General features: G+C 55.0%; 1 protein-coding gene across 2 annotated transcripts; it reads right to left on the bottom strand.

The window, feature by feature from the left end:
• Positions 1 to 1,364: 1,364 nt before the first annotated feature.
• ttyh3b (tweety family member 3b) lies at positions 1,365 to 23,598 on the bottom strand. 2 transcript variants are annotated; one of them, XM_086157628.1, is made up of 15 exons: positions 23,157 to 23,598; positions 21,100 to 21,276; positions 13,071 to 13,267; positions 9,108 to 9,219; positions 8,814 to 9,034; positions 8,366 to 8,461; positions 8,205 to 8,277; positions 8,030 to 8,105; positions 7,373 to 7,428; positions 7,002 to 7,094; positions 6,807 to 6,899; positions 6,169 to 6,305; positions 4,069 to 4,242; positions 3,200 to 3,275; positions 1,365 to 2,036 (listed from the first exon to the last, which is right to left on the bottom strand). In XM_086157628.1, the coding sequence occupies exons 2-15, from the start codon at positions 21,223 to 21,225 to the stop codon at positions 1,902 to 1,904; spliced, it is 1,665 nt and encodes a 554-aa protein (XP_086013754.1). In that variant the 5' UTR covers positions 21,226 to 21,276; positions 23,157 to 23,598; the 3' UTR covers positions 1,365 to 1,901. The 2 variants fall into 2 exon arrangements, with proteins under 2 accessions (XP_086013754.1, XP_086013755.1); XM_086157629.1 differs by lacking the exon at positions 4,069 to 4,242.
• Positions 23,599 to 24,355: the final 757 nt, after the last annotated feature.

The following is a 24,355-nucleotide window of genomic DNA, read 5'->3' as shown; positions in this document are numbered from 1 at the left end:
AGCGGAACCTCCTCGGTTCGTCACCGGGACGCGGAGCTTCACACGCACGATTGTCTCGCTACGACGAGAAGATTCATCAAATATTAAAAAGGCTGTACAGAGACGGCGCTGGGATGGCAGGGCTGCTTCTCACCGAGTTTTACTCTTTTTTTTTTAACGTTTCAGATGCGTTTGCTACGGACTACGTCACCCACGATGCAGATGGGCGTGACGTCACCACTGTGCATGGAGGGGGGGGCGGCGTGCACTTACTACAGATGGAAATGTAAACACCACTAAAGGAGGTGGAGATGAACTCTAGAAGCGTCCATGTTTGTCTGTACAGCGTGCGTGTGTGTGTGTGTGTGTGTGTGTGTGTGTGTGAGGGAAACAACTGTAGCTCCACAGTCAGGACACACTTACACACAGAAACACTTGAGATAAGAGTGGTAGCCAATCTCTCTCTCTCACACACACTCACACAGGGGTTGGCGACGCTGTGTGTGTGTGTGTGTGTGTGTGTGTGTGTGTGTGTGTGTGTGTGTGTGTGTGTGTGTGTGTGTGTGTGTACAGGAGCAGCAGAGAAACCACTGGCAGTGTGTTTTACTTTTCGTCCCCTTGCGACGTCACCTGGAGAACTTGTGCTTGCGGTTACAAAAAAGAGAGGGGGAAGAAAAGGTCAAGCCGAGGTCGCCGCTAGAAAACACACACACGCGCGCGCGCACACACACACACATGCACGCACGCCCACACACACACACAGAGGAAGGAGGCAGAAATGAAACCCAAGAGTTTGTCACAGTATCACATCCCAGCTGACGAGCAAAACCAAAGGAAGTCCGAAAAGCCTCCTCCTCCTCCTCCTCCGTCCTTCTCCTGGTCTTCTGGTAGCACCTGGCAAACTTGTCGCCTCCATCCATCTGTCCATCCATCCGTCCATCCATCCATCCATCCGTCCATCCTCCGCTCGTCTCTTCAAGAGTCTCTTATTCCCTTCTTATTTACAGTGTGTGTGAAGGCTTCCTGCTGTGAGTCCGTCCTCCTCCTCCTCCCTCAGAGTCATTTGGCACAGGTGGAGCCGTCTGTTCCTCCGCCTCCCTCCCAACGCTCCGGGCTTGTTTTAAAAAATGCATGAGTCGATGCGCAGTTAGTGTGTGTGTGTGTGTGTGTGTGTGTGTGTCCAGTATGCGATGATGTCGGGTTAAAAAGAGACGGCGGCGGCGGCGGCAGGGGTTTCTATCTAAACATGGCTTTCTGATTCACTGGCTTAGTATTTAGACAGACGTGTGTGTGTGTGTGTGTGTGTGTGTGTGTGTGTGTGTGTGTGCGTGTGTGTGTGTGTGATACAGCAACAAATTTCCAAGAACACACGTCACACTACATTACCAGTAATGATAAAACAGTCCTATTCTTCATGAGTAAAACACACACGTTCACTATTTACAGCTCTGTACAGTGTGTGTGTGTGTGTGTGTGTGTGTGTGTGTGTGTGCGTGTGTGCGTGCCTGCGTGTGTGTTGTTGGGGAGGTGTGGGTGTCCAACCCCTGGTCTGCCAGGGGTCGGAGGTCAGATCCCGGTGGCTGAGCGGCGGGTGGAGCGGGATAGACGAGGCCCTGCAGTCACTGTGCATTGCGGAAAAGTGTGTGTGTGTGCGTGTGTGCGTGTGTGCGTGTGTGTGTGTGCGCTCTTTTTTTCTTTTGGTGGTTAAGACAGAGATGTTGAAGTGTTCTGAGGCATTTGGTCGCTGGGCTCCGGCTTCCGCCGCTGTTTGTGGTTGCCGGTTGAACTCCTGCCGGTGCCGAGTCCCGTGCCGGTGGGCAGCGGGTCGGCCAGGCGGGCCGGCGGGTCGGCGGGTCGGATCCGGGGGTTCCTGGCGGTGGCTGTGAGGACCGGGCGGGGGCGGTCGGCTCCGGTTCCGGCCTCTAGTGGACCGAGGACTGGGGGCGGGCGGTGGGGTGCGGCCGGCTGGCCGGGTCCAGCTGGTCGTTGGGGACGGAGCGTCGGTTCTGGTCGGGGCGGTTGGTGGCCAGATACTTGGCCCTCATACTGGAGGTGTACTGAGGAGAAGGAGGACCACGACCGGGACACACAGGAAGAGGAGGAGGAGCCAAGGACGGACGGGGAAACAACACAAAGCAAAAGAAGAGGATGAACGTTTGAACCCAAGAAAAAGTCAACACAGCACCATGATGGACGGACGGACAGACAGACGGACGGACGGACAGACGGACAGACAGACGGACAGGTCTATCCGGCAGAAACACTGGGAGCAGTCATTTGGACAGCCGGGCCGGCCCGGTTCTGGTTCTGGTGCCGGTGGATGAGGTTCTGATGGTGTTATTGCAGATTAATCAGCACGTGTGCCGGGGCCGGAGGTTAGTGCTCTAGTTCTGATGTAGTCGGTTAGCCCGGTACGAGTTAGTCGGCCGGCCGGTCCGGTCCGGTCGGGTCGGTTCGGGCCGGTCGGGGGCGTCGGGCCTCCCGTCTCCCCGGCCGTTACGCCGGAGGAGCTCCTGAGACTGCTTGACGGTGGAGGGCGAGGAGAGGCCGGGTCACACACCAACACAGGACACACACACCTCCACCAAAAGAATGCACACAGAGACACACTGTGGGGCGGGGGGGGGCACGGGGTGGGGGGGCAACGGAGGTTTGGGCCGGTTCCTCTGAGGGTCCGCCGACCCGTCGGAACGTGGCCGGGAGACACGGAGCGAAGACGGCCGGCGTAAAGTCCCGCAGAGCCCGAGGCGGGACCGACTCCAGAACCCTGGACGTACCCGTGGTCTCCTCTCGGCCGGAGCTTCTCACACCGCTTACATCAGAAGTAGAGGACCGGGCCTCCGCACACCGGGGCTCCAGGTGACCCAGGCTGCCAAAATGACCTTCGGACAGGCGACCCGTGATCACGGCTACACGGAGGCAGGTGGGGCGGGTGGGGGTGGAGGGGGGGGGGGGGGGGGAGCCGCCTTCCAATATCCACCCTGGCGTGCTCCAAGCTGCTCGGATAGAGGTCCAAGCCCACGCTTTAGTTCTTCACCCGCAGGCCGGTCCCTCAGGGCCGGTCCTTCAGGAGCCGGTCCTTCAGGAGCCGGTCCTTCGGAGCCGGTCCTTCAGGAGCCGGTCCTTCGGAGCCGTCCGGCAGCGCTGTGGGTATTGGAAGGCGGCGAGGGGGGCGGAGGGGGAGGGGAGGGGGAGTGTGTTCTAGAAAGTGTGCACTTACAGAGGGTGGAGGGGACTCCCTGCCAATCAGGGGGGTGTTCTCACACCGCGGGTTCTGAAAGTTTGCGTTCTGGCTCCTGCGTTACAGAATCAGAGGTTACTGCATGTGATGGCGGCGGCGGCGGCGGCCATCTCTGGTCCGGTGACTCGAACCTCGCGCAAGACCACTAAGAGCTTGGCCCTCATCCGGTCCACGGACCTCTGCCCGTCCCCTGGACGCGCCGCTCGGCCAGACAGAATACAAATGAAATATTGGAAACGTCCCGGGGGTTCAGGTTTACCGGGACGTCTTCGGAGGTCAGACCGACGTCTGGACGGCGTTCCTCCTTCCCGCTTCTATCCGTCTTCTCAGGAGAGCCGTTCACCTGCGGCCGTGCACGAAGCGCGCGGATCGAGATTTGACTTCAAATATGAGCGGCGTGCACCGTTAGCGGCCGGGCGTGTTTCCCCTCCTGGAGGACGGGGGCGAGCAGAGGTTCTACGACCGCTTTCCCTCACAGCCTGGATTTTACCCAAAGCAGGCAATAACGGAGCTCGGCGAGCAGAGACGTTGCTGAGGTAAACTGGGGCACGTGCAAGCCTTCGTTTCTTTAAACAGGATTTCTTTCATTTTCTTTCCAGTTTCTTTTGCAAAGAACCTAAACAGGCAGGTGGGCTGACACAGCAGGCAGCTATTCTTCTAACGCTGGGGGTGGGGGGGGGGGGTGGGGGGGTGAGGGAGGCAGATATGGCTAACGCTGTCACAAAGCTAGCGATTCTTTATCATTTCACAACCGGCGAGCACGGGGCGGGGGGGTCAAGCATTAGCTACCGAGTGCAGGCGGTGTGCGGGTCCTGCTAGCCTCTGGCTAGCGGCGGGTGCTAACTCACATGTATTCAGTGACGGGGGCATTGCTGACAGTGTGGGCGGTAGCGGGCAGGCTAGCTTCGCTACCGTAGCTGGAGCCACAGCTGTAGAGACTGGGCATGTGAACGCGGTACAGGTTATCGTGCACGCCGCCCCGCGAGGCGCCCGACTCGTCCTCTCCGTCCTCCTCATCCGTCCTTCGACCGGTCAGGGGGGCGGGGGGGCGTGATGGAGAGGAGAGGAAGGGAGAGAGGCAGAGGGGATCCAAGAGAGACAACAGAGTGTAAACAAGTGGTCAAAGAGGAGTTTACGAGGGGGGGGGGGGGGGGTTCGGACGCTCCTCTGAGCGAGGGGGGGGGGGGGGGGCATGCCTCCAGCGCCAAAGCAAAGAAGCAAGAGGGAAACCGAGCGGGGACAGGTGGAGGCCGGAGGCCCGACCGGAACGCACCCGACGGTCGATTTGACCCGTCGCTATCGAATCCACTGCTTTTCATGGAAAGACGCGCCCTCGCCGCGGCCGGACGCTCCTGTCAATCACCCGCTGGAGGTGAGACGGGAGGATCTCCGCCGAGCCGCGGCGCGTCTCTTTTCACAGAAGGACCAATGACCGTCCGTCCGCGTTCGGGAAGGAAGCGGCTCCGAGACCCGACACGGCTCCTCAGGGCTCGTCTTTCCAGTAAAAGAGATGAGATCCGTCATGGAGACGCCTCATGCAGTCATTTTCCTCATGCAGCCCCTCCCGCCCCCACCCAGGTATTTTTCAGGAGGTGATTTCTTTCCGGTGTGTCAAAGCAGCCCATTAGTAGACGTCACCGTCTCACACGCCGTCATGCATCGCCGAGTGCGCCGACAAACTCAAAGCAAGGAGAATAAATCATAACCTCGGGGGGAAAAGAAGGAGATAATGTGGCTGGTTGGGTAAAAAACACTTCCAGACAAAACCAAATGGTCAAGAATGTAAAAACAGCCAGCAAAGTAACAGAAAGAGGCTTCAAATAAGATAGATGCTGATTTGGAAGCTGGATGATTGGCTACAGAAATGAAGTGGTTTCTGCAGAGCGCGTGCTCCACGCCGGCGGACCCGAGCCCCGACCCGAGTCCGACTCGGCCCTTCACGGCGACCACGAGCACCGGCCGTCCAGACCCAGCGCCGCCGTCAGGAGGAGACGTTTCACCAAGGAGATGCCGCGGCTCTGACGACACGCCGACATCTGAATTTGTCAACTACGTCACAGGTATATAGAATTTAAAGAAGCCGAGAGTATGGTTGTACCGGAATCGGTGCTCAGCCCATGAAGTGCGGCACTTTGAGAGTATTTCGAGGGGGGCCAGTTCCCCGCGTCCGGGACGTTCACGCGGGCTCTCGTCGAACAAAGACCCGAGGCCGGGGACGGCCGCCGCCCCGATCGGCCGCCGGAGGGCGCCGTCTCTCCCGTCAGGCGAGGGCCGCTCCGGGCCACCAAACACCGGAGCCACGACTCCGGGCGAAGCCGTTATTCGTCGTCCCGCCGGCGCCGGAGATTTACGTCCGCCGGCAGGCGTGCTTTTACGACTCGGGAGCCGTCGACGGCGCGGCTTCGCCACAGGGCTATTTGGTTGTTTGGACAGGTGGCGCCACCGGCCATATGGCCGTTCCATTTCCTTAATATCCACCGTCATTCACTGAAGCCCAAAGCATTTCCAAATCAGGACAGGGAGAGAGGAGGAAGGGGAGGAACAGAAGGAGGAAGTGGGGCACAGGGAGGAAAAACAAAACGAAAAAATAACGTGATGATACGCAGGCGAACGCAAAAGTGGTGCCGGAGCCTCGGCGGGGAGAAGAGAAGGGGAGACGAGTGCAAACACAGAGGGGAACCGTCGGCCGACGAGCGGTTCCAGCTGCAAAACAATAGAAGAAAGCTCAGGTCGCTCGGATGCAAAGACGGGCGGGAGGGACGCGGCAGCTCAGGAGTTAAACACACTTATCGAGCGACATGCACGGGCGCCGGGTCGACTCCCGAAGGCTCTCCTCGTCTTCGGGTCCTTCATTACACCGTGGAGGAGTTAGCCGGCAGAGCTGTTAGTGTATAGATTAATTGTGGAGACGAATGTGTGTCCCGTCCTGGCAGGGGTGTGTGCGCTACCTCTTGCCGGGCCAGGTGTGCGGGACGCTGCACACGATGGAGGAGAACATCAGAGCCGTGACGAACGAGAACAGCACCAGGTAGATCAGGCCCTCCACGCCGTCGTAACACAGTCCCGTCAGCGCCTGGACGTAATCCTGGACGGGAGGGAGGAGAACCGACGTTCAGTCCCACGGCTCCCGACGGCCGGACACTCGTACCTTCGTTCGTTCGTTCGGTATCTGCTCCGCTTGTCCTCCTCTCAGGAGGAACCCTGCTGTGATTGGTGGGCGGGCAGATTCACCCGGACACGACCGTTCACTCTTTTATTTACGTGTCACAAGGGACGCCATCGTTCAGCATCTCATTCACACATCCGGACGCGGCGGGGTTTCCAATGAACCTCCGTCATGTGTTCAACCAGCGGGAGAACCCGGAGAACCTGGAGGAACCCCGCGCAGATCCGGGGAGAACATGGAGACTCCGCAAAGGAAGGCCCTCCCAGCTGTGACGCCGCGCCGCCGCTTGTGTGTTTATCCGGATCAAATGTGTATTTTCCTGCATCTTCCACGGCAGGAGAAGCCTGGGAGCGCGTGGGAGCCCGGCAGGCGCTCCAGGACTCACCGCGGGTCGCTTACACAACGGCCGCAGTGACTCACCATGTGGAGGCTGCGACAGTCCACCAGGGCCGTCAGCTGGTGGAGGCCCACCTCGGTGGAGTTCAGCACGGCCTGGATCTGCTCCAGACTCCCCTGCGCACAACACACACCCTCAACAACTCTGCTCGGCCGTGAAAAGAACACCCTTTGAAAATCAGCACACACACACACACACACACACACACACACACACACCTTGGTGCCGGCATAGTCGCGTGTGGCCGATCTCAGGAGCTCCGCCACGTCGTCCTGCATCTCCACCAGAGCTTTGTGACTCCCAGACAGCCTCTGGAGGGGCGGCACAAGCAGAATACGTTATTGAGGGGAAATTGCTTTTCATTGAAAGCAGAATCAGAATAGAACTCCATAGAAAAATAAGAAATAAATAAAAATAAAATTAAAGCTATGTAGAAATATATGTAACATATGTACATGTGTATCTAACAGGCCATGTAGATGATTACATGTAATCACTTTGTATAAAAGTAGGGGTTGTTGTACAGCACATGCAGAAAAGTAAGTGGTAAAGTACTAGATTACATTGTGGAAAGTAGTGTAGGTGTTACCTGCTGGAAGGGGTTGACCTGGCCAGGGCTGCACCTCAGGTAGTACTGGAGGATGTCTGAGAAGAACACACACCGGCTATTAATGTACATGACGGAAAGTCAGACACGAGAGGAACATGAGAGCCCGGCGGGTTTCTATGGAAGCGTGTGTGTGTGTGTGTTTTGTTTTCCCCCCAGTGCTTGACAGAGGAAACATCTGCGCGGCACTGCAGACAGAACGGACCGGAAACAAAAGAAGAGACTTGACTCATTAGACGAGTGCAAAGACAAGGTTTGTGCGGTGGAAGGATGAAGAAGGGATGGTGAAGACGGACAGACAGAGAAAAGTCCATGTCATGGTTTTGAGTCAAAGACCAAAAGAATGTGGTCTCGTCTTTGTCTGTCGTCCCGAGTGTTTTTGGAGCCGATGCATTGCAGTCGGGGGGGGGGGGGGAGTGTGTGTGAGATACTGAGCTGTCAATCAAATGCAATCCCCGAGGAAACACAACGACACACACCCACGTTTCTTAAAATAGAAGCGGCGTGCTGGTGGACGGGGGATCTGTTCTGGACGTTTCTGCTTATCTGGCAGCGTCTTCCCTCAGACCAGCCCTCACAGCTCCGACACACACACACACACACACATACAAACACGAACACACACACACGCACGGATACCTTGGTTGATGACGGCGTTCTCCTTGGTCACCCTGGTGATGTACGTGTCCGGGGAGTCGCAGAAGTCGCTGGCTGACTGGAGGAGGGCGAGAGAGCGCACGTGACACATCAGCTCGGCCAAGCGTCCAGGGAAAAGGGGATTACATCACCGCCGAGTCGCCATGGTTACACTTACGGCGGCGACAGCCAGCTCCAGGCCCAGAGACCCCCAGCTGATGATCAGAGTCAGAACCCCCATCAGGCACACTCTGAAAGACAAACATGGCGTCAGGAGTCGGGTCGAGGACCCGGCTCGGCGCCGCGGCGTCCGGCGTGTCCGCGGAGGATCCGGCTCACCCAATCAGAGTGCCTCTGGAGTTACGGATCAGGCCGAACAGCACCAGGAGGCAGATCAGCACGTCGAACAGCAGCAGGCCGAGGTAGCCCAGCCACCTGGGGGTCGGCAGGTCGCACACACACACACACACACACACACACACACACACACACACACACACACACACACACACACACACACACACCAGTGTCACTATCTCAGTAATTGCTCGCCCTGCAAAGTCAAAATGTCCGCCGTGGCGAGGCGAGGTCTTTCCCAGCTGATCTTCTTCATCTCCTTCATGGCTGCACTGGAACATCCATTTCTGAATGTCGGCCGCAAATGATTTTAAAAAAGGCCGATCATTGAATTGTCACACGATTTGAGCGATAAGACCTATTTAGCCAGTTAGCATTAGCCGTGCGAGTGACCCCCGCGCGGGGCAAAATGTCTACCCGTGGGTCCGACCTGTAGAAGTCGAAGGCCTCAGTCTTGCGGGCCAGGTCCTCCAGGGAGACGTCGGTGTTGGACCAGAAAGGGACGTCCGCCATCAGCCTCACCAGCTCGTCCAGCTGCCCCTGCAGCTTCTGCACGATGGACACGTAGTCCGTCTGCTCCTGGTAGACCGCCTCCAGCTGGACCAGGTTCTCCTCCACCGTCTGGTTTAAGGCCAGGGCGCTGTCGGACACCTGCCGATCACAGGACGGAGGCTTTGGCGCGAAGCCTCCTTTTAAAAGCGGCGAGGGCCGGACGGCGGCTCACCAGCTTCTCCACCCCGGACACGGTGCGGTTGGCATGGCGGAGGGAGTAGGCCAGACGATTGGCTCCGTCGCTGGACTCCCCGTTTCCGTAAAATCCCACGGCGATTCCAGCACTGGAGGAGGAAGCGGAGGAGACATCGGCACGCGTCAAACATCAGCTGGGCGATTGGCTCTCGGGCCACAGATCAATAGATGTCAAACATCAGTTAAGGATGACATTGTGGATCACGAATCAAGGATTGGGCAGCATGGAGGTGCAGCAGCCTCTGTTTTTGCCTCCACGGTCCAGTGCAAGAGGTTCAGAGGAGAGCCCGCACTGTCCAGGCGTGTGAATGAAGGGGTGCTGGTCTGGAAGTGGCCCCGTGACGGGCCGGTCCAGGGGGAACCCCACCTCCTGGATCACTTAGAACATCAACGGTGAATGAATGAGAGCCATCGAGGCGTTCTTGAGGGGAATATTGTACATCGATGACTCACTTCCAAAGTCTTACTTTGTCTGTAAACAGACCTAAAAACAGCGCACAATTACTAAGTAATTGCCTTAAAATGGAGGAAAAGAAGTGCCAATAAATCGTCAAATCGAAGTCGTTTGCTGAACGCTGCCATCTAATGACGGTAATTAGACAAATTACAGGAGAATTAGCAAGAAGTGACTCACAACATCACCTAATGTTGCATATCTGGGATGCTTTCCTGTACTTTTTGTCTTCATATTAATATCAAATATGCCTTAGAGAGCCCTGACATCTCCTTCCAGGAGGTCTCGGCCTCTTGGGACTGGAAGCCATCGGGCTCCTTCCACCCCATGGCCTTTTTATGCCTTCAACACCCACAGGAGGACCAAAACAACACGGGACTGGCAGGTGAGCTGCTGGGTTTGCTCAGAAAGCTACAGGAACCAACTCGCTCTGAACACACACACACACACACACACACACACAAACACACACACAAGGCATAACAATTGGGTCACCAGACCGCAAATAATATTGTCCTTCTGGAACTCATGTGCACAAATTCACACACACACACACACACACTTGTCATATCTGGGGTTGGTGACCCCGACACCGAGATCCTCCTCTACATCTAGCCTGTCTTTGTGAAAGTCTATGTGTGTGTGTGTGTGTGTGTTTGCAGACGTTCTCTACGGAGGGAAATTTACAACTGTTGTTAAAGCAATTCATTCTGGCCCATTACATCTCCAGCACCCCCGTTACAGCCTGTTTACACATGTACCATTGTGTGTGTGTGTGTGTGTGTGTGTGTGTGAGGTTTATGATGGGCTTTTTGTGTAGGTCCGACATTAACTGGAGGCAGTGTGGGAAGAAAGAAGCGGAATAAAGATGAATCTGGGAAAGGAGAGAGAGGTTCAGCTTTTCTATGAATGGAAATATGTCTCATGGAGGACGGAGGACGACACACACCTGATTAGCAATATACATATTTATCACTTTTAATATACAAAACACTATTATCACTGATGATCGATCATTTATGTAATCACACAAAGTGATGGTGCCTCCACTCGTTTCCTCATCCCTCCCGTCCAACTCGGCCCGCCTCCGTCCTTAACGGCGTCGTCTCTGTTTTAACAGTTCATCTCTCTCTCTCACACACACACACACACACACACACACACACACACACGTCCTCCTCTCACCATGAGTCTTATCTGGCTGTTTAATACCTGCAGCTCGTGGCGGGGGATTTGGTGACATTATGGCTGCACAGCTCAGCGGAGGAGGCGTGGAGCGCAGGGCTGGAGCGGCGAGAGGTTTCTGAAGTGAGGTGATTGACGGGGGCGTGGGCCGCCTCCGTGCCCGTTTAAAACCTCCCACGGCGGCGCATCGCTTCGCTCACGTGCGCCGTTCTCATGTTTGTCTGGAGCTCCATGAGCAGAGTCCAACACACACACACTCTTTCTTACAGCAGAGTAGAGCAAAGAGCCAGAACCAGGTTCACAGTGAGTTCAGGTCCAGACCGATTCACCGAAGGTCCCTCTGAGACGTCGTGCAGCCATCAAAACCATGACTGGCTTCACGTGCGCTGATTCAAAGTGAAAGCTAAAGGATACCGGATGGGAAACTCACACACGCCTCAGAACCACGCCACAACTTAAGACAGTTATGGCGAATCAAAAACAGCTTGGGATTGGTGGATTAAGTCAAAGAATATAAACACAAACGCAGGATTAACCATCAGCCAAGGTCACTGCTGATCCATCAGCAAACACCCTCCGTCAATGATTGATCAATCAGCTTCAATAAGCAGGGCAGTCCCACTGGAACAACGGGGCTGCGTCGTTGTTGTTGCTGTTCCTACACACACACACACAAACACTTAATACACAGTAAGAAAACCTGAAAAAGATAGTTTGATTTGCTGAAATCACAATTAAAAATACAAAAACAACAATCTCCAAACGTCCCTGGGCCGCAGACCAGATCACCCTCGCTGTCCGAGCTTCACGGTGGAGCCACAACCCGTAACGCGTTGCAGACTGGAAATCGTTAAATCATTTATTTGATACATCAAGATGTGATGCAGACACACACACACACACACACACACACACACACACACACACACACACTCGTGTGTGAACGCTGCACCTGCGGATCACACAAATGGATGACGTAAAAAAATTGCTGATGCCAAAAATAAGTTATGAGGTCATGTGAAATTGTGGAGACAGAAAGAACATGAGCGCATGCGTAGTCATGCACACACACACACACACACACACACACACACACACACACATGCACGCATATGCTTTGATCCATATCAAATATTCAACAAGAAATATTATAGCTAATCATGAAATATTAAAAACAGCAAAAACCCTCTTCAGCACTGAGTCACGCAAACACACACACACACACACACACACACACACACACACGGAAATAGCACCCCACGACTGTATAATTCATCTCTCATCCCTGCGTCAAATCTGCTTCTGTCTCCATGGCAACCTTTCTAGGCCAGGAAGAGGGCCCAGCTCGGAGAAATAACAAACAGGGACTCAAAGGGGCGCTGAGAGGGATGAAAGGGGGAGGAAGGAAGACTGGATGTTGGGCCGGGGGAGCAGGAAAATTGAAGAGAGGGTGAACAAAAGAGGACTGGTGTGTGTGTGTGTGTGTGTGTGTGTGTTTAGGTCAACACATCCCAGTTATCCGTGGTGAGGATGGCGTGATAGCACGGATGACGGCCCTGGGAGCCGCTGGAAGACAAACAACGGGCTCGGCCACGTGGCGTCCCGTCAGGCCCGGCGGGTCCCTGCGCCCCAACGCCAGCGAGCGCTCCAGGGAGTGTTTCCAGATGTAAATACTCCTCGGTGACCCCTTGGAGGGAGTAAAGTGTCCACCCATCCGGACCTCCCTGCGATCGGGAGACGGAGGACGGGACGATAACAAGCTAACAAGTGCCAACAGATGCGTGCGCCGGGTCGGCCGGGGGCCGCGCGGCGCCAGAGGGCAACGGCATAATGATATCTAAAGGGAACGTGAACTTCGGTTTATATCCGTGTATTTCAAAGTTCCTGCTGAGGGATGGAAAAGCAGCGTAGCGTCTGCAGCCTAATGAGGAGCGCTGTAGTTCCCATTTCATCTGACCGCCGACGGGGAGCTCCTCTTACGGCCACGGACGAGCCCTCTGACAAAAAGGGAGAGGACGCGGCTTCGCTATTAACCAAACGGGATTTCAAGAACGACATTTTCTCTCCCTCTACATCAAGTCCCTCGGCATTGTCTTGAAGTGATGCGCTATCCTCCGACAGACGGCTAATTATCTAACGTCCTCGTGATGTTTAAATGAGGATTCACTTTTTGCGCTGCTCTTGGGGGTGGTTTCTGCGCCCGGAAGACTGAAAGTGACCGTTTCCCTCCGGGCTCACCCTGGTGTTCCCGGGTTTGTGCAGACGGTGAGGAGCGCAACCCTCCCGGAGACGACCTCTCACCTGCAGACCAGCGTGGCGATGATGACGCACCAGGCGGTGCAGCAGCAGTCGGCGCTGGGCTGCTGGGAGTGCGTGTGGGAGTGTGAGGATTCGTCGCTCTTGCGTCGCCGGCAGCACAGCCAGAACGAGTAGAAGAGGAGGAAGAGGAGGTCCAGGCCCAGACACACCAACGCCACGGCGCCGAGCAGCAGCACCGACTGGGGAAAAAAAAAGGAAAGATCGGGTTACGGGCGACTCCTTCTTATCTCAGGGAAGGAGACGATGCAGGAAGCGGCTCAAACATACAGGAAGTCATTCACATATACACAACCCGCACGTGATGGAACAAACACACACAACACACACAAAGGGAGCGCCCGAGACCCACCACACACACACCACACACACAACCCTGCCGGAAGCTTTGAAGTGCGGCGGCGGGAGGAGGGTGGGGGGGCAGCAGATGCAGGCCTCGCATAAAGACAAAGAGGAAGACGGAGGACAGACGAGACCGGAGATGAACAAGGAGAAGTGGATAAAGACACAGGAAGGCTGTTTCAGCACATTGTGTAGGAATGACTACATCTTTTTAAGCACAAACACAACACACACACAGCGGTGGACGGTCTGGAAAAGTCTTGGCACTGCAGGACTCTGCGGAGACGATGACACACTTCAAGAAGACCGAATCCCCCCGACGCCGGGGGAGATAAAACAACGCGTCCGCGATACGGAAAAGCCTGAAAAGACAACAACGTGTAATTCCTCGGACTCCTGGGACCAGGGTTTATCTGGCTCCGCCTCAGACACGTCTGGGAAGACAGATTCACAGACAGCACGGCTTCTCGGCCTTCCAAACTACCAGCCTTTGGGCTGACCTACATTTCCTCCTCGTTGCCAGCCAGGAATTTACTGATCATGCAGCAATTTATGCCTCCCCTTGCACATATGTAAATGTACTCAGACGTGGAGCTTGATGTCGTGGAGGAAGCTGAAATGAGCGGCGCGCAATCCGGGAGGCCGCTTTTAGGGATCAGTGACGACGGCATCACGTCGTCCGCAACGGTACAAAGAGTCACCGATAGGCCGAGCTTTCCAGCCTTTAGGACGACAAACGACCGTGTTGTTCCTCTTCGTATTTGAGTGGAAACAAGAAGAATCTCTTCAAGTGTGATTCAATAAATGGATTAAACACGAGATACATTTTCAGCACCTCTCAGTTGGATTAAATCTGTCAATGACGTTGTTTTCTTCACATTTATACTTCCAACTCCTCCAACAAAACCTCATGACTTTTATTGCTACTTGTCAAAATGAAAGTGTGCAATTTTTAAATTCTGTAATTACAGTCAGAGAGTAAACCTGCCCGCTATACATCTATTTACAGACCGAACTCCAACAATAAACGAAACCTCGGGTCGTCCGATCTCTGAGTGGTTCTGTCCGTGGCCACCAGGAGGTCCGGTGACCTTCGACACCGATGCAAACCGTGGCCGCAGGGGTGAAAGGACGTCCCAACACGGGAGCGGGTAAAAGGCTGACAGAGCTCTGCAGCCGGGGTGGGATCCGTCTACGTTTTTAAACTTAAGCTCTATTGCGTTAAAAATAACATCAGAAAAAAACACGGCGCTCACATTTCGAAATCGAAAAGTGAGCTCCTGCTCTGAGAGGACAAAGAGGCGGCTGCGGCAGCACGCCGCGACCATCTCGAGGCCCTTCACGTCTCCGGAAATAAAACAAGTGCCGCTCGACCGCACCGAATCATTGGGAATCCTTCAAATGATGGGTTTAGCGCTGCTGTCCTCCGAGCTCCCAGGAAAACAAAGGGCAGCAGCCGTAAACCACTGAGTGGGACCGAAGAAGACCGCGACCGCGGGAAACAGTTGGACGACGCAGATGTGAAAAAGATCATTTGCAGGAGAGCGAACACGTTTGGAAAGAAATATTTTATGTTGAAAGGATTTTGATACTGAATTCTGCAGATTTTGTAATCAGAGTTGTGTGCGTGCGTGCGTCCCTTTCTGCGCCGCCTCACTTCTGTTTCCGGCCACCAGATGTGACAGGGAACCATCTGCCCTCCGTGCACGTCCACCCGTCCACAACGGGAGGCTGAAACGTTCCCCGCGTGGCATCGACGCCTCGTCCCGGAGCCGCTCTCCAAACCATCGGGTCGGTGAGCCGGACCCAGCCGGAGGAAATCGGTTAATTGCTTTTTTTTCTTCCGACGGCTTCTTCTCTGACAGGTTGAAGAGGAGCAGCGGAGGATAGAAGGAAGGGATGGGAAGATAAGCTCAGTAGATTTCTGGTCGGTGGTTTTATCCTGCATTATTATCTCCAGGCTTAGTGTGAGACGTGTCACGGTAAAGAAAAACTGCATTGTTTGATCCCCGGAGCCTCTGAAATCACGGCCGGGGCTTAATGCCGTATATACCATGTAATGTGCATTAAGCTTAGCAGGGTAAAGGTGACGCGTCACACACACACACACACACACGGGATGTTTCCATCCAATCGTGTCGGACGTCGGCCGTGATGATCCAGGGCCCGGGTGAGGTTTGTGAACCCTGCGTGGGAAACGAACGCGGGGAAATAGGGGCCGATAAAGTGTGCGGCTCCAGGGAGAGCCGGCCTGAGCAGGGAGGAAAGCAGCGAGGCCAGCTGAGCCGTCAAGGAATCTAATCCCATTTCCATTTGGAGGTAAAGCACAGAGCTGGAGCTGCGTTTGAGGTGCGTCGCTTTGCGCGGATCCACGGCAGGACGGCAAACGGAGGCCCGGGTTTGGCCACGTCATTTCCCCCCAACGGAGCGTTGGGCGGAAATGACGTGGCCAAACCCACGTTGGTTCCCGCAGGAAGCAGATCCCTGATCCGCTCGCCAAACTCCCGGCTCCGCCCACTCGGACACGACTCGGGACGGCTGCTTTTGGTCGCACAAAGACAAATGAGGGAACGTTCGATGCGACACCTTTTCAAACCATTCGGCTCGGCTTCCAGAGTGCAGGCTGAGACCTTGAAAAACCCAAAACACACTCCTGTTTTCTGATGCATGGGTTTATAATCCCGGTCTGACTCCACTGTGTATGATGGCTGCGAGATTAAGCGGCAGGTTAACCAACCATCAGAGCAGATTAAGTGGGGATCAATTAGCATCTACTAAGCACAGCAAGGCTGTGTGTGTGTATGTGTGTGTGTGTGTGTGTGTGTGTGCGCACGTAGGCTAATGACAACGGCTTGCAAGCTGGAGGAGGGGCTAAACGTTTAACGTCCAGGCCCAGTGATCTACTTCCGAGTGGTTCATCTTGGTGCTTGTGTGTGTGTGTGTGTGTGTGTGTGTGTGTGTGTGTCTAAGCTGACAGGATCAATCACTTCCATTCTGCTGGTCGTCCTTGCGCTCTCCCTGACGGAGCGGCGGTCTGCGGTTTGGCGCCCTCCCACCATCTCTGCAGAGGCACTGACCTCGGGTTCGCCGGTGCCACCGGGTCAAAGGGCAAACAAGACACACTCCTGACAAGAGGGCTGAAACGATCCCGGCGGGGGGGGGGGGTCTGTGTGTGTGTGTTTGTTCAAACACAGGACACACAGGGGAGACACCTTTTGAGTCACCCCGATCCCTTCTAAGCCCCCCCGATGAGATAATGTCTTCCACTGTGCAAACTCCAGCACTCGATCCAAAATAACAATTACTAACTCCCTTCCCACAGCTGGGGAGACGTGCACGCATGTGTGTGTGTGTGTGTGTGTGTGTGTGTGTGTGTGTGCGGTAGTACAGGTCACATGACTCCTCTGTAATGTTCTGCAGCTGTTTGACTGCGGCTGGTCGCTGACTCTGCGATTCCATTAGAATAACACACACAAATAGTCACAAAATGCGATCCGGACGCCTGGCCGGGCCTCGGGATGGCGGCTCTGATTTCACGTCTTCGGGAGGAAAACGTCTTGGAGAAAGTCGGCGTCAGCATCCTCCGCAAAGTCATCGGAGACCAGCTGCTCTTGTGAATGAAGGCTGAGAAGTGTGCGTGTTAGAGGAAGACACTTTTGCCCATGTAAGCACAATGGTGTGCGCAGGCGGGGGTTCATGCAGGGATTAGAGAAAACTAAAAATGTAAAAGCTTTGAGCTATAAACGCAACAGCGATGCTATTTGACCCGGGTCCCTTCCTCTGCTCCATAACCACCCCCGGCCCGCCAACCCGAGTCGGCCGGACTGACCGGCAAACAGCGTATGCAACGAGCGCGCATGAGAGAGAGAGTACCGCCTTTTAAAAGCGCTTTCGTGGCCTGAATAATCGACCCGTCCCGCGTCGCCATCTGCAGCCCTGTTTTCCAGTGCTGGCGACCGGATCTGGCACGGCGCTCGGCGCCCCCCCGGGGCTGTGTGTCACTGCACGCCCCATTGGACGCCGTCACGTTGAGTGAACCCGGATCCTGGATCCAGGAGGCGGCGGCGGCGGCGTGGCCCCTTCCGGCACCTTCGCCACTATCGGCCCGTCCCGAGTCTCCAAACACCTTTGGAGAAGCTCCAGGACCCACGGGGAAACACACACTAGAACCCTGCTGGTGGTCTTCATCAGAGCTCTATCTGCGGCGGCATTCATCGCAAGTCCACCCCGGCGTCCGTTTTTTTCGGTTGGTTGTCTGGCACGGGGTGCCGGTTTTGTCTCCCGACGCAGGGAGACCCCGTTAAAGTGGACGGGACAATGTGCGCGCTCACAGCGGCGCCAGATCCGGCCGTAATGGGGCCTCGCATTCCTCGCCGCCGCCTACAGCTACGGCTACGGCCGCAACGCCACGACGCATTCTGCTTCACGCACAGTCACACCCATCCTGCATTACAGCGAGAGAGTGAGAGAGTGAGAGAGTGAGAGAGAGTGTGAGCTCAGAGAAGTTGAAGATGTGAATAGCAATGATCCTGTGCCAAATCCCATCAGAGAAACACCACAAAGAAGAATCGCCCTCCATTGTGTGAGTGTGTTGTGCTTCGGCACTCTAAAGAGCACAGTGTAAGATCTTGTTTGTGTGTGTGTGTGTGTGTGTGTGTGTGTGTGTGTGTGTGTGTGTGTGTGTGTGTGTGTCTCAGCTGGGTGAGTGGATGCATGAAAGCATTTGAGACAGATATAGTGAGCCAATCTAAAGACGGGTTGCAGTGAAAGAAAGCGAGCATTCTTTTGCAACGGCCTCCCACCCCCTTCCTCCCAATTCAGCCTCCTCCTCCTCCTCCTCGCTCTTCTCACCCTATATTCCCCCTCCCCCTCCCACCGTCTAGCCAGAATTAATGATTTCACCCTAAATAGAACCCCTATATACACCCCCCAACACACACACACACACACACACACACCCTGGGGGAGCTGTGTGACCTCACCTCTGCTAACAACGCTAAGTGCTAAATAGGCATTGACACAGAAAGCGCACATACTGTACATGGCGTTCCGGTGTGATCGGCGAGCAGAAGATCAATGACACAGAAAGAGCCGATCTGCTCAAATATGTCAGGATATGATTAGTCTGAAAGGAGGGGGTTCTTAAAATTCCAGTGGACACACACACACACACACACACACACACACACACACACACACACACACACACACACACACACACACAAAGGGCCTTAGTGAAATGCTGAATAGCTCACAGGAAGAGGCTATTTAGCAATTTAGAAGCACCTCCCATGGCTCATGGAGCCCCCTCTATCTCCTCCGGCCTCCAATCACTCTTTATCTTCCTCCTCCTCCTCCCTCCGGTTCTCATGGCTTCCCACGCTCGCTCGGTGAACCGCCGTGCCCTCCCTCCTCTCCCGGAGTGTCGTGGGCCGCCGGGCCGCACCGAGAGACCTGGAAGTCACCTCGTCCGGCAGGTCAGGCCAACGACGACTCGGAGCCCCTGCTGCCGGCGCTTTAGCGCAGAACATCTGGGATTATGTATTTTTTTATCTTTCTTATGACTTTACCCCTCTGAAAGCGTTTCATTTGAATTGAGGTCAAAGACGTGAGAAAGCCTAAAAATGACCTCGAGTAGTTCCTCGCTCCGTTGACTCCAAAGAGGCGACCCAGTAAAGAGAAGTCGGTCCGCAAACGCAGCACATTAGCATGATGCCGCACAGACGTGGGCTTCCGCCGGCGCAGGCGTGGGACTCGCTTACGGCTCCGGGAGGAAGCCGCGATCTGTTTCTGTCATTTACGTGCGGAAACTAGCAAAGGCGCAGCAGCGGATGGAGGGTATGCGATGGGTGTAGCAGAGGAGGCTCTGGGCTCTGGGGGGGCGTCGGGCGCCGAGGCGGCTTTCGAAGGCGGCCTTAAATCATTTCATCTCCGAGTAGGTCACCTGAGAGACGACCTTGGACCGCTCCGTGGGAAACTTCTCCAGCCCTTTCTAAAGGGAGGATTTTTTGGCGGCGTCACCGAGGCCCTCACACACCCCGGACCTGGATGCAAACACAACGCTAGGGTTTCTCAAACACATTAAAGTTCTCCACAGTGGCCTGAGGCTGGACAAGGAGGACGGGGCCGTCGTCGGTCCGCCTCATGTGTAATTTACCCTCTTCTACCTCTGCCTTCGGATCGACCGCCCTGCAAAGCTCCGGGTGTCGTGATGCACCTGGAGAACGCCAATGTAACTGTCAGAAATAGCGGGACGTACGGACGGCACAACCGTCTGGCTCTTCCATCCATTCACCATCAGGAAGGCGCTGGAGCCGGCTGTCGTTGGGCGAGAAGCAGGGTTCACCCTGGGCCGGTCCATAGCGGGATATACACATATAGAAACATGAAAACATTCACTCGCCGCACAATTGAGGGTCCGGATGAACCTCTGCACGATAGCCGAGCTGGAGGAGCCCCACGGCGTCTCGGGGAAAGACTCCGCACCAGAAGACCCATAGTGGGAATCCAACCAGGGACCTTCTTGCCGCTGGAGCACGAACCGCACCGTGCCGCCGTACGGCTTATATTTACTCTGAAAAGGGGTTTTCAGCGACACACGTCGTGTGAGTTTTAGATCCACGACCATCCAATCAGATGCACCCAGGACGTCTTAGCGGGGTGGTACTGACGTCTGCTTTGGGTTTCTACCCTATCATAAAATAATTCTGCGCCCCTGAGCTGCTTCGCTCGTCTTCCCATGCACTGACCCCACCGATCACGGTGATTATTGCCACCAAGAGAACCCAAACCCGAGCAGCGGTGAAGGACACGGCGGAGGGCCACCTGGACACGACGTCCTGTAAGGCGGTGGACCCCAACGCCCGGGAACAATTGGAAATAATTCCTTGTTTTCGCTGCATTTATTATCTGCGTCTTCATTTTGAAACAATCTTATACTTTGAAAAATGACCGGATTCTCTCGGTTACATCTCCGTCACTCGCGCGCCACAAATTGAGCCCGCAAGCTAGCAAGCAAAATGTGTCAAAAACATATGTGTTTGGAAAGTTTCTTTTCGAAGGGGAAAAGGCCCAGCGAAGAGACGGATGAAGAGCCAGAGAAAGCTTCTACCTGAACTATGGATTTATCCCACAGACCGAGCCCGGCTCTCTCATGACCGCTGCTTCCTTGTTCATTTTCCAAGTGTATTTTTGTATCATTATTTTTTATCATTTATTATTTCGGGGGGCAGAGAGGACGTTAACAGAGACTTTGACGTTATACTCATGTTATGTTGTTGCCGCAATGATACGAGAAGCTGCTAATAAAGGTGGATTCACGTTTGTTATTACATTAGCAAAACATTCGACACGCACATCCCGGTTGGGGTAAAACTGTGAAGCGTTGATAAAAAGGTTAGGGAGCACCAATGTGAAGTAAATGTGCTGAAATGGAGTTGATGGAGGGCGGGCGGAGGGTCGTGGGCAGAGGGTCGCGGGCGGAGGGTCGCGGGCGGAGGGTCGCCGTCCCCGGCCGAGACGTTGCTCTCCATCTGCCTCCCACACGGATACAGAGCGGGAAGACGCCGCTCTTGGACAGCCTCCCTCCGCGGCGCCGGCGGGGGGGCGAGGGGGCGATGCCGCGTGACGGACGGGACGGCGATGAATTCCGAGCGGCGGCGACTCGTCTCACCTTCTGATACTCCGAGTCCTCCGGCCTGAAGTCGCTGCTCACGAGCTGGAACTCCATGTTGAAGTGGGGCAGCCGGTGGAGCAGGTTCACCCACCAGGGGGGAGAGTAGTTCACCACGGCCGCCATCCTGAGCGGCTCCCTGCCGACCCCCGCCTCGGAGCGCTCCTCACACCAACCCTGCAAAGACATTCATGAGTGCGGCGGCCAAAGGGGAGGACAAAGGACCCTGGCGGATACGACTCCTTATCTGAGAAGGAGGGGCCGTATCGTGTCCTCGTCCCACCGCCGGAGTCACGAAGCGAGATAATCCCTGCGGCCGAATACGGCGAACCGCTAACGGATCCTTCACCCGTCGCCGGGACTCCACGCACCTTCCGTACGTTTGCACACGTTTGTGTTGGTACAATCCGTGCGTTTTCTGTACGCAGTACAGTGAGCTACCGCAGCACTTGGGGATGGAAGTTATGCGGTCTGAAGTTATACGTACGCCCTAACCTGCAGGGCAAAGACCGACGTGGACGTTCAGATGGTTCCACACATGAACAGCCACTCATGAACACACTTCCACCTGCCTCTGGGGTTTATTTAACCGCCGTGGTCAAGTTCTCGTTCGTTGCTGCGCTCCAACGGTCCCGACGGCTAAAGTCGTGCGGAACTACTGTCATGTCATTAATGTTATTGTGAATGCGTGTGAATAATCCCTGGTGAGCGGCGGGTGGGTGATCGGGCTGCCGCTCGCCGTCGTCCATTATCGACGCCATAATCAGCCATCCAGTGTCAATCGTCACGCATCGATCCTTTTTTCAATACACATCAAATTGTTTGCCGCAGTTTAGCAGCGACCGTATCTCGCGTTGGGAACGCCGTGGGGCGACACACGAAAAGCTTCATGAGACACGGCTGTTGTGATGCTTTATCAATTAAATCTAACTCGGCGTGAACGGATGAATGGCTGGCAGAATGAATGAATGAGGGGGTGAATGCGATAACTTATCATGTGGCGCAACATAACTCAAATCCTGACGTGGCATGAATGGCATCGGTCAGGTGTCACAACACTGCTGGGATTTGGTGCAAAGGGTCACGGCTTCATGGGTCATCGGGTCATCACTCAATGGATGGATGAGTGGATGGATGGATGGATGGATGAAGGGATGGATGGATGGATGAAGGGATGGATGGATGGATGGATGGATGGATGAGTGGATGGATGGATGGATGGATGGATGAAGGGATGGATGGATGGATGGATGAGTGAATGAATGGATGGATGATTGAATGAATGGATGGATGAGTGAATGAATGTATGGATGGATGGATGATTGAATGAATGAAGGGATGGATGGATGGATGGATGGATGGATGGATGAGTGTCGCGCTGGCAGGTCCGGGTGCGGTGTTCCGGCGGCGGGGGACGGGAGGTGACCCATCCCGCCCGTGGTCCGCGGTGAGCGGCTGTGGCAGAGCCGCTCACCGCGGTCGCGGCTTTGGCTCATTAAAACACAAAACAGGGAGACGGAATAGATTTAAAGCGCCGGTAAACGGACGGAGCGCGGTTCGACTAGCTTGGGTCAGCTAACCCGGGTCAGCTAACCCAGGTCAGCTAACTCGGATCAGCTAACCCGGGTTAACTAACGGTGAAATGTCCGTTCTTTCCGAGCGACGACACTTTGTTGTGTTTGCTTCACGCATGTAGGTCAGCCTCCGCGTCCCCCGTGTGTGCGTGTGTGTGTGTGTGGAATAAAATCCTAGCTTAGCTTAGCTAGCTTTAACCCGCTCTGTCCGTAAAAAAAAAAGAGAAAAAAAAAAAAGAGAAAAAGTACCGCAGTCTCGCCGAGTCGTCAAGGCAACGGGGGAGCGAGGCGGCGGGAGCCGCTCCATCCCGGTTCGGGGAGAAAACGGCGAATAAACCGTAAAAATGAAAAACAGAGTGAAATCAAATAGGACAGAATGATAGACAAAGACGAATGAAAGGAGCCCCGGTGTGTGTGTATGTGTGTGTGTGTGTGTGTGTGTGTGTGTGTGTGTTCCGGACGGTTAACGGCGGCATCACCTACCTTGTGCGGCGGAAAGCGGATGCGGACCTCGGGAGTCCCGGATCGGCGTCGGTGTCTCTGTCTCTCAGCCCCTTTGTCTTCCCGGTTCGGCGGCGGCGGGGAGCTGCCGCATCAACGCGGCCGCGGCGAGCGGGCTGCGACGGCGGCGCGTTCGACGACCATGTTCGGGGCGAGCGGAGGCGCGGTCGGTCCGCCGGCGCTGCTCACATTTCCGGCGGCGGCGACGGCGAGCGACCGCGGCGGACGAGGGGGTTCGGAGCCGCCGAGCCGCGGTCTTTTCCCGGCGCTGCCGCCCGTCCTCGGACCGAACCGTCGGCTCCCGTGACCCCGAGACGCTGCGGCGGTCGTAGCGGCCGGTGCCGAGAGGAGCCCCGGAGGAGAGAGGGGGACGACGGCGGGGAGGAGAGGCGGAGGACGGCGGGGAGGACGGAGGACGGAGGACGGGGGGGCTTTGCGGCAGCTCCGGCTCGGCGGGAGGGCGGGGGCGCGTGCGCGTGCGCGTGCACGGCGGGACGCGGGTTTGTCGCCGCCCCGTGGCCGAACCGGGGTACTGCAGGTAGAACCGGGGTACTGCAGGCAGCAGAGGAGGAGGAGGAGGGTCGGCAGGCTATGCGAAGAAAAGAAATTCTTTGAAAAATATTGCGTTTTCTAATGCAGTTTGATGAGATGAGATGAGATGAGATGAGAACAACTTTATTAATCCCGAAGGAAATAGTTGTGCCAGAGTTTCAAGTAAAAACATAACAGTAATAGATAATAGTAGAAAGGAGGAAGAATAAGAAATAAAATGAAATATGAATTGTCTTAGCTGTTGGCAGTAACTACAAAGATTGAAGATTCCCTGCAGCTGAGGGAAGAGGAATTAAAAAGTCTGATAGCCTCAGGTAGGAAAGACCTCCTGTGGCATTCAGTGGAGCTCTTTGGCTTTTCTCTAATATTATTGTTTTGTTTTGTTTTTTTCAAAAATATTGCATTAAGGTCTTCTCTTAATGGAGATGACTAAAAACGTTATATAGTAAAAACACATCAGAAACACGTTTCAAAACATTGTGGTGTGAAGAGCATTTCTGACCATCTTCAAAGTCAAAGTTTGATGTTTCCATTTTCTTTAATTTTTTTTTTTTTTTCAAAAATATTGCAAACGTATTTTCGTAATGGAGATGACTTTAAAAGCTTTAAAGTAAAAACACATCAGAAAC

Source organism: Fistularia commersonii, chromosome 12, assembly GCF_037954325.1.
Source record: "Fistularia commersonii isolate RoL2024-O1a breed Wild chromosome 12, RoL_Fcom_v1.0, whole genome shotgun sequence".
Classification (NCBI taxonomy): Eukaryota; Metazoa; Chordata; class Actinopteri; order Syngnathiformes; family Fistulariidae; genus Fistularia; species Fistularia commersonii.
Note: the sequence above shows the minus strand (reverse complement) of the source record. Positions and strands in the feature narration are given on the sequence as shown.

Coding starts and splice junctions, on each gene's coding strand:
- ttyh3b (XM_086157628.1), bottom strand. CDS start 21,225: ATGGCGGCCGTGGTGAACTACTCTCCCCCCTGGTGGGTGAACCTGCTC. Junction 6,900..7,001: donor GCGACTATGCCGGCACCAAG/GTGTGTGTGTGT, acceptor TGTTGTGCGCAG/GGGAGTCTGGAGCAGATCCA. Junction 2,037..3,199: donor GGGAGTCCCCTCCACCCTCT/GTAAGTGCACAC, acceptor CCTTCTCCTCAG/TACACCTCCAGTATGAGGGC.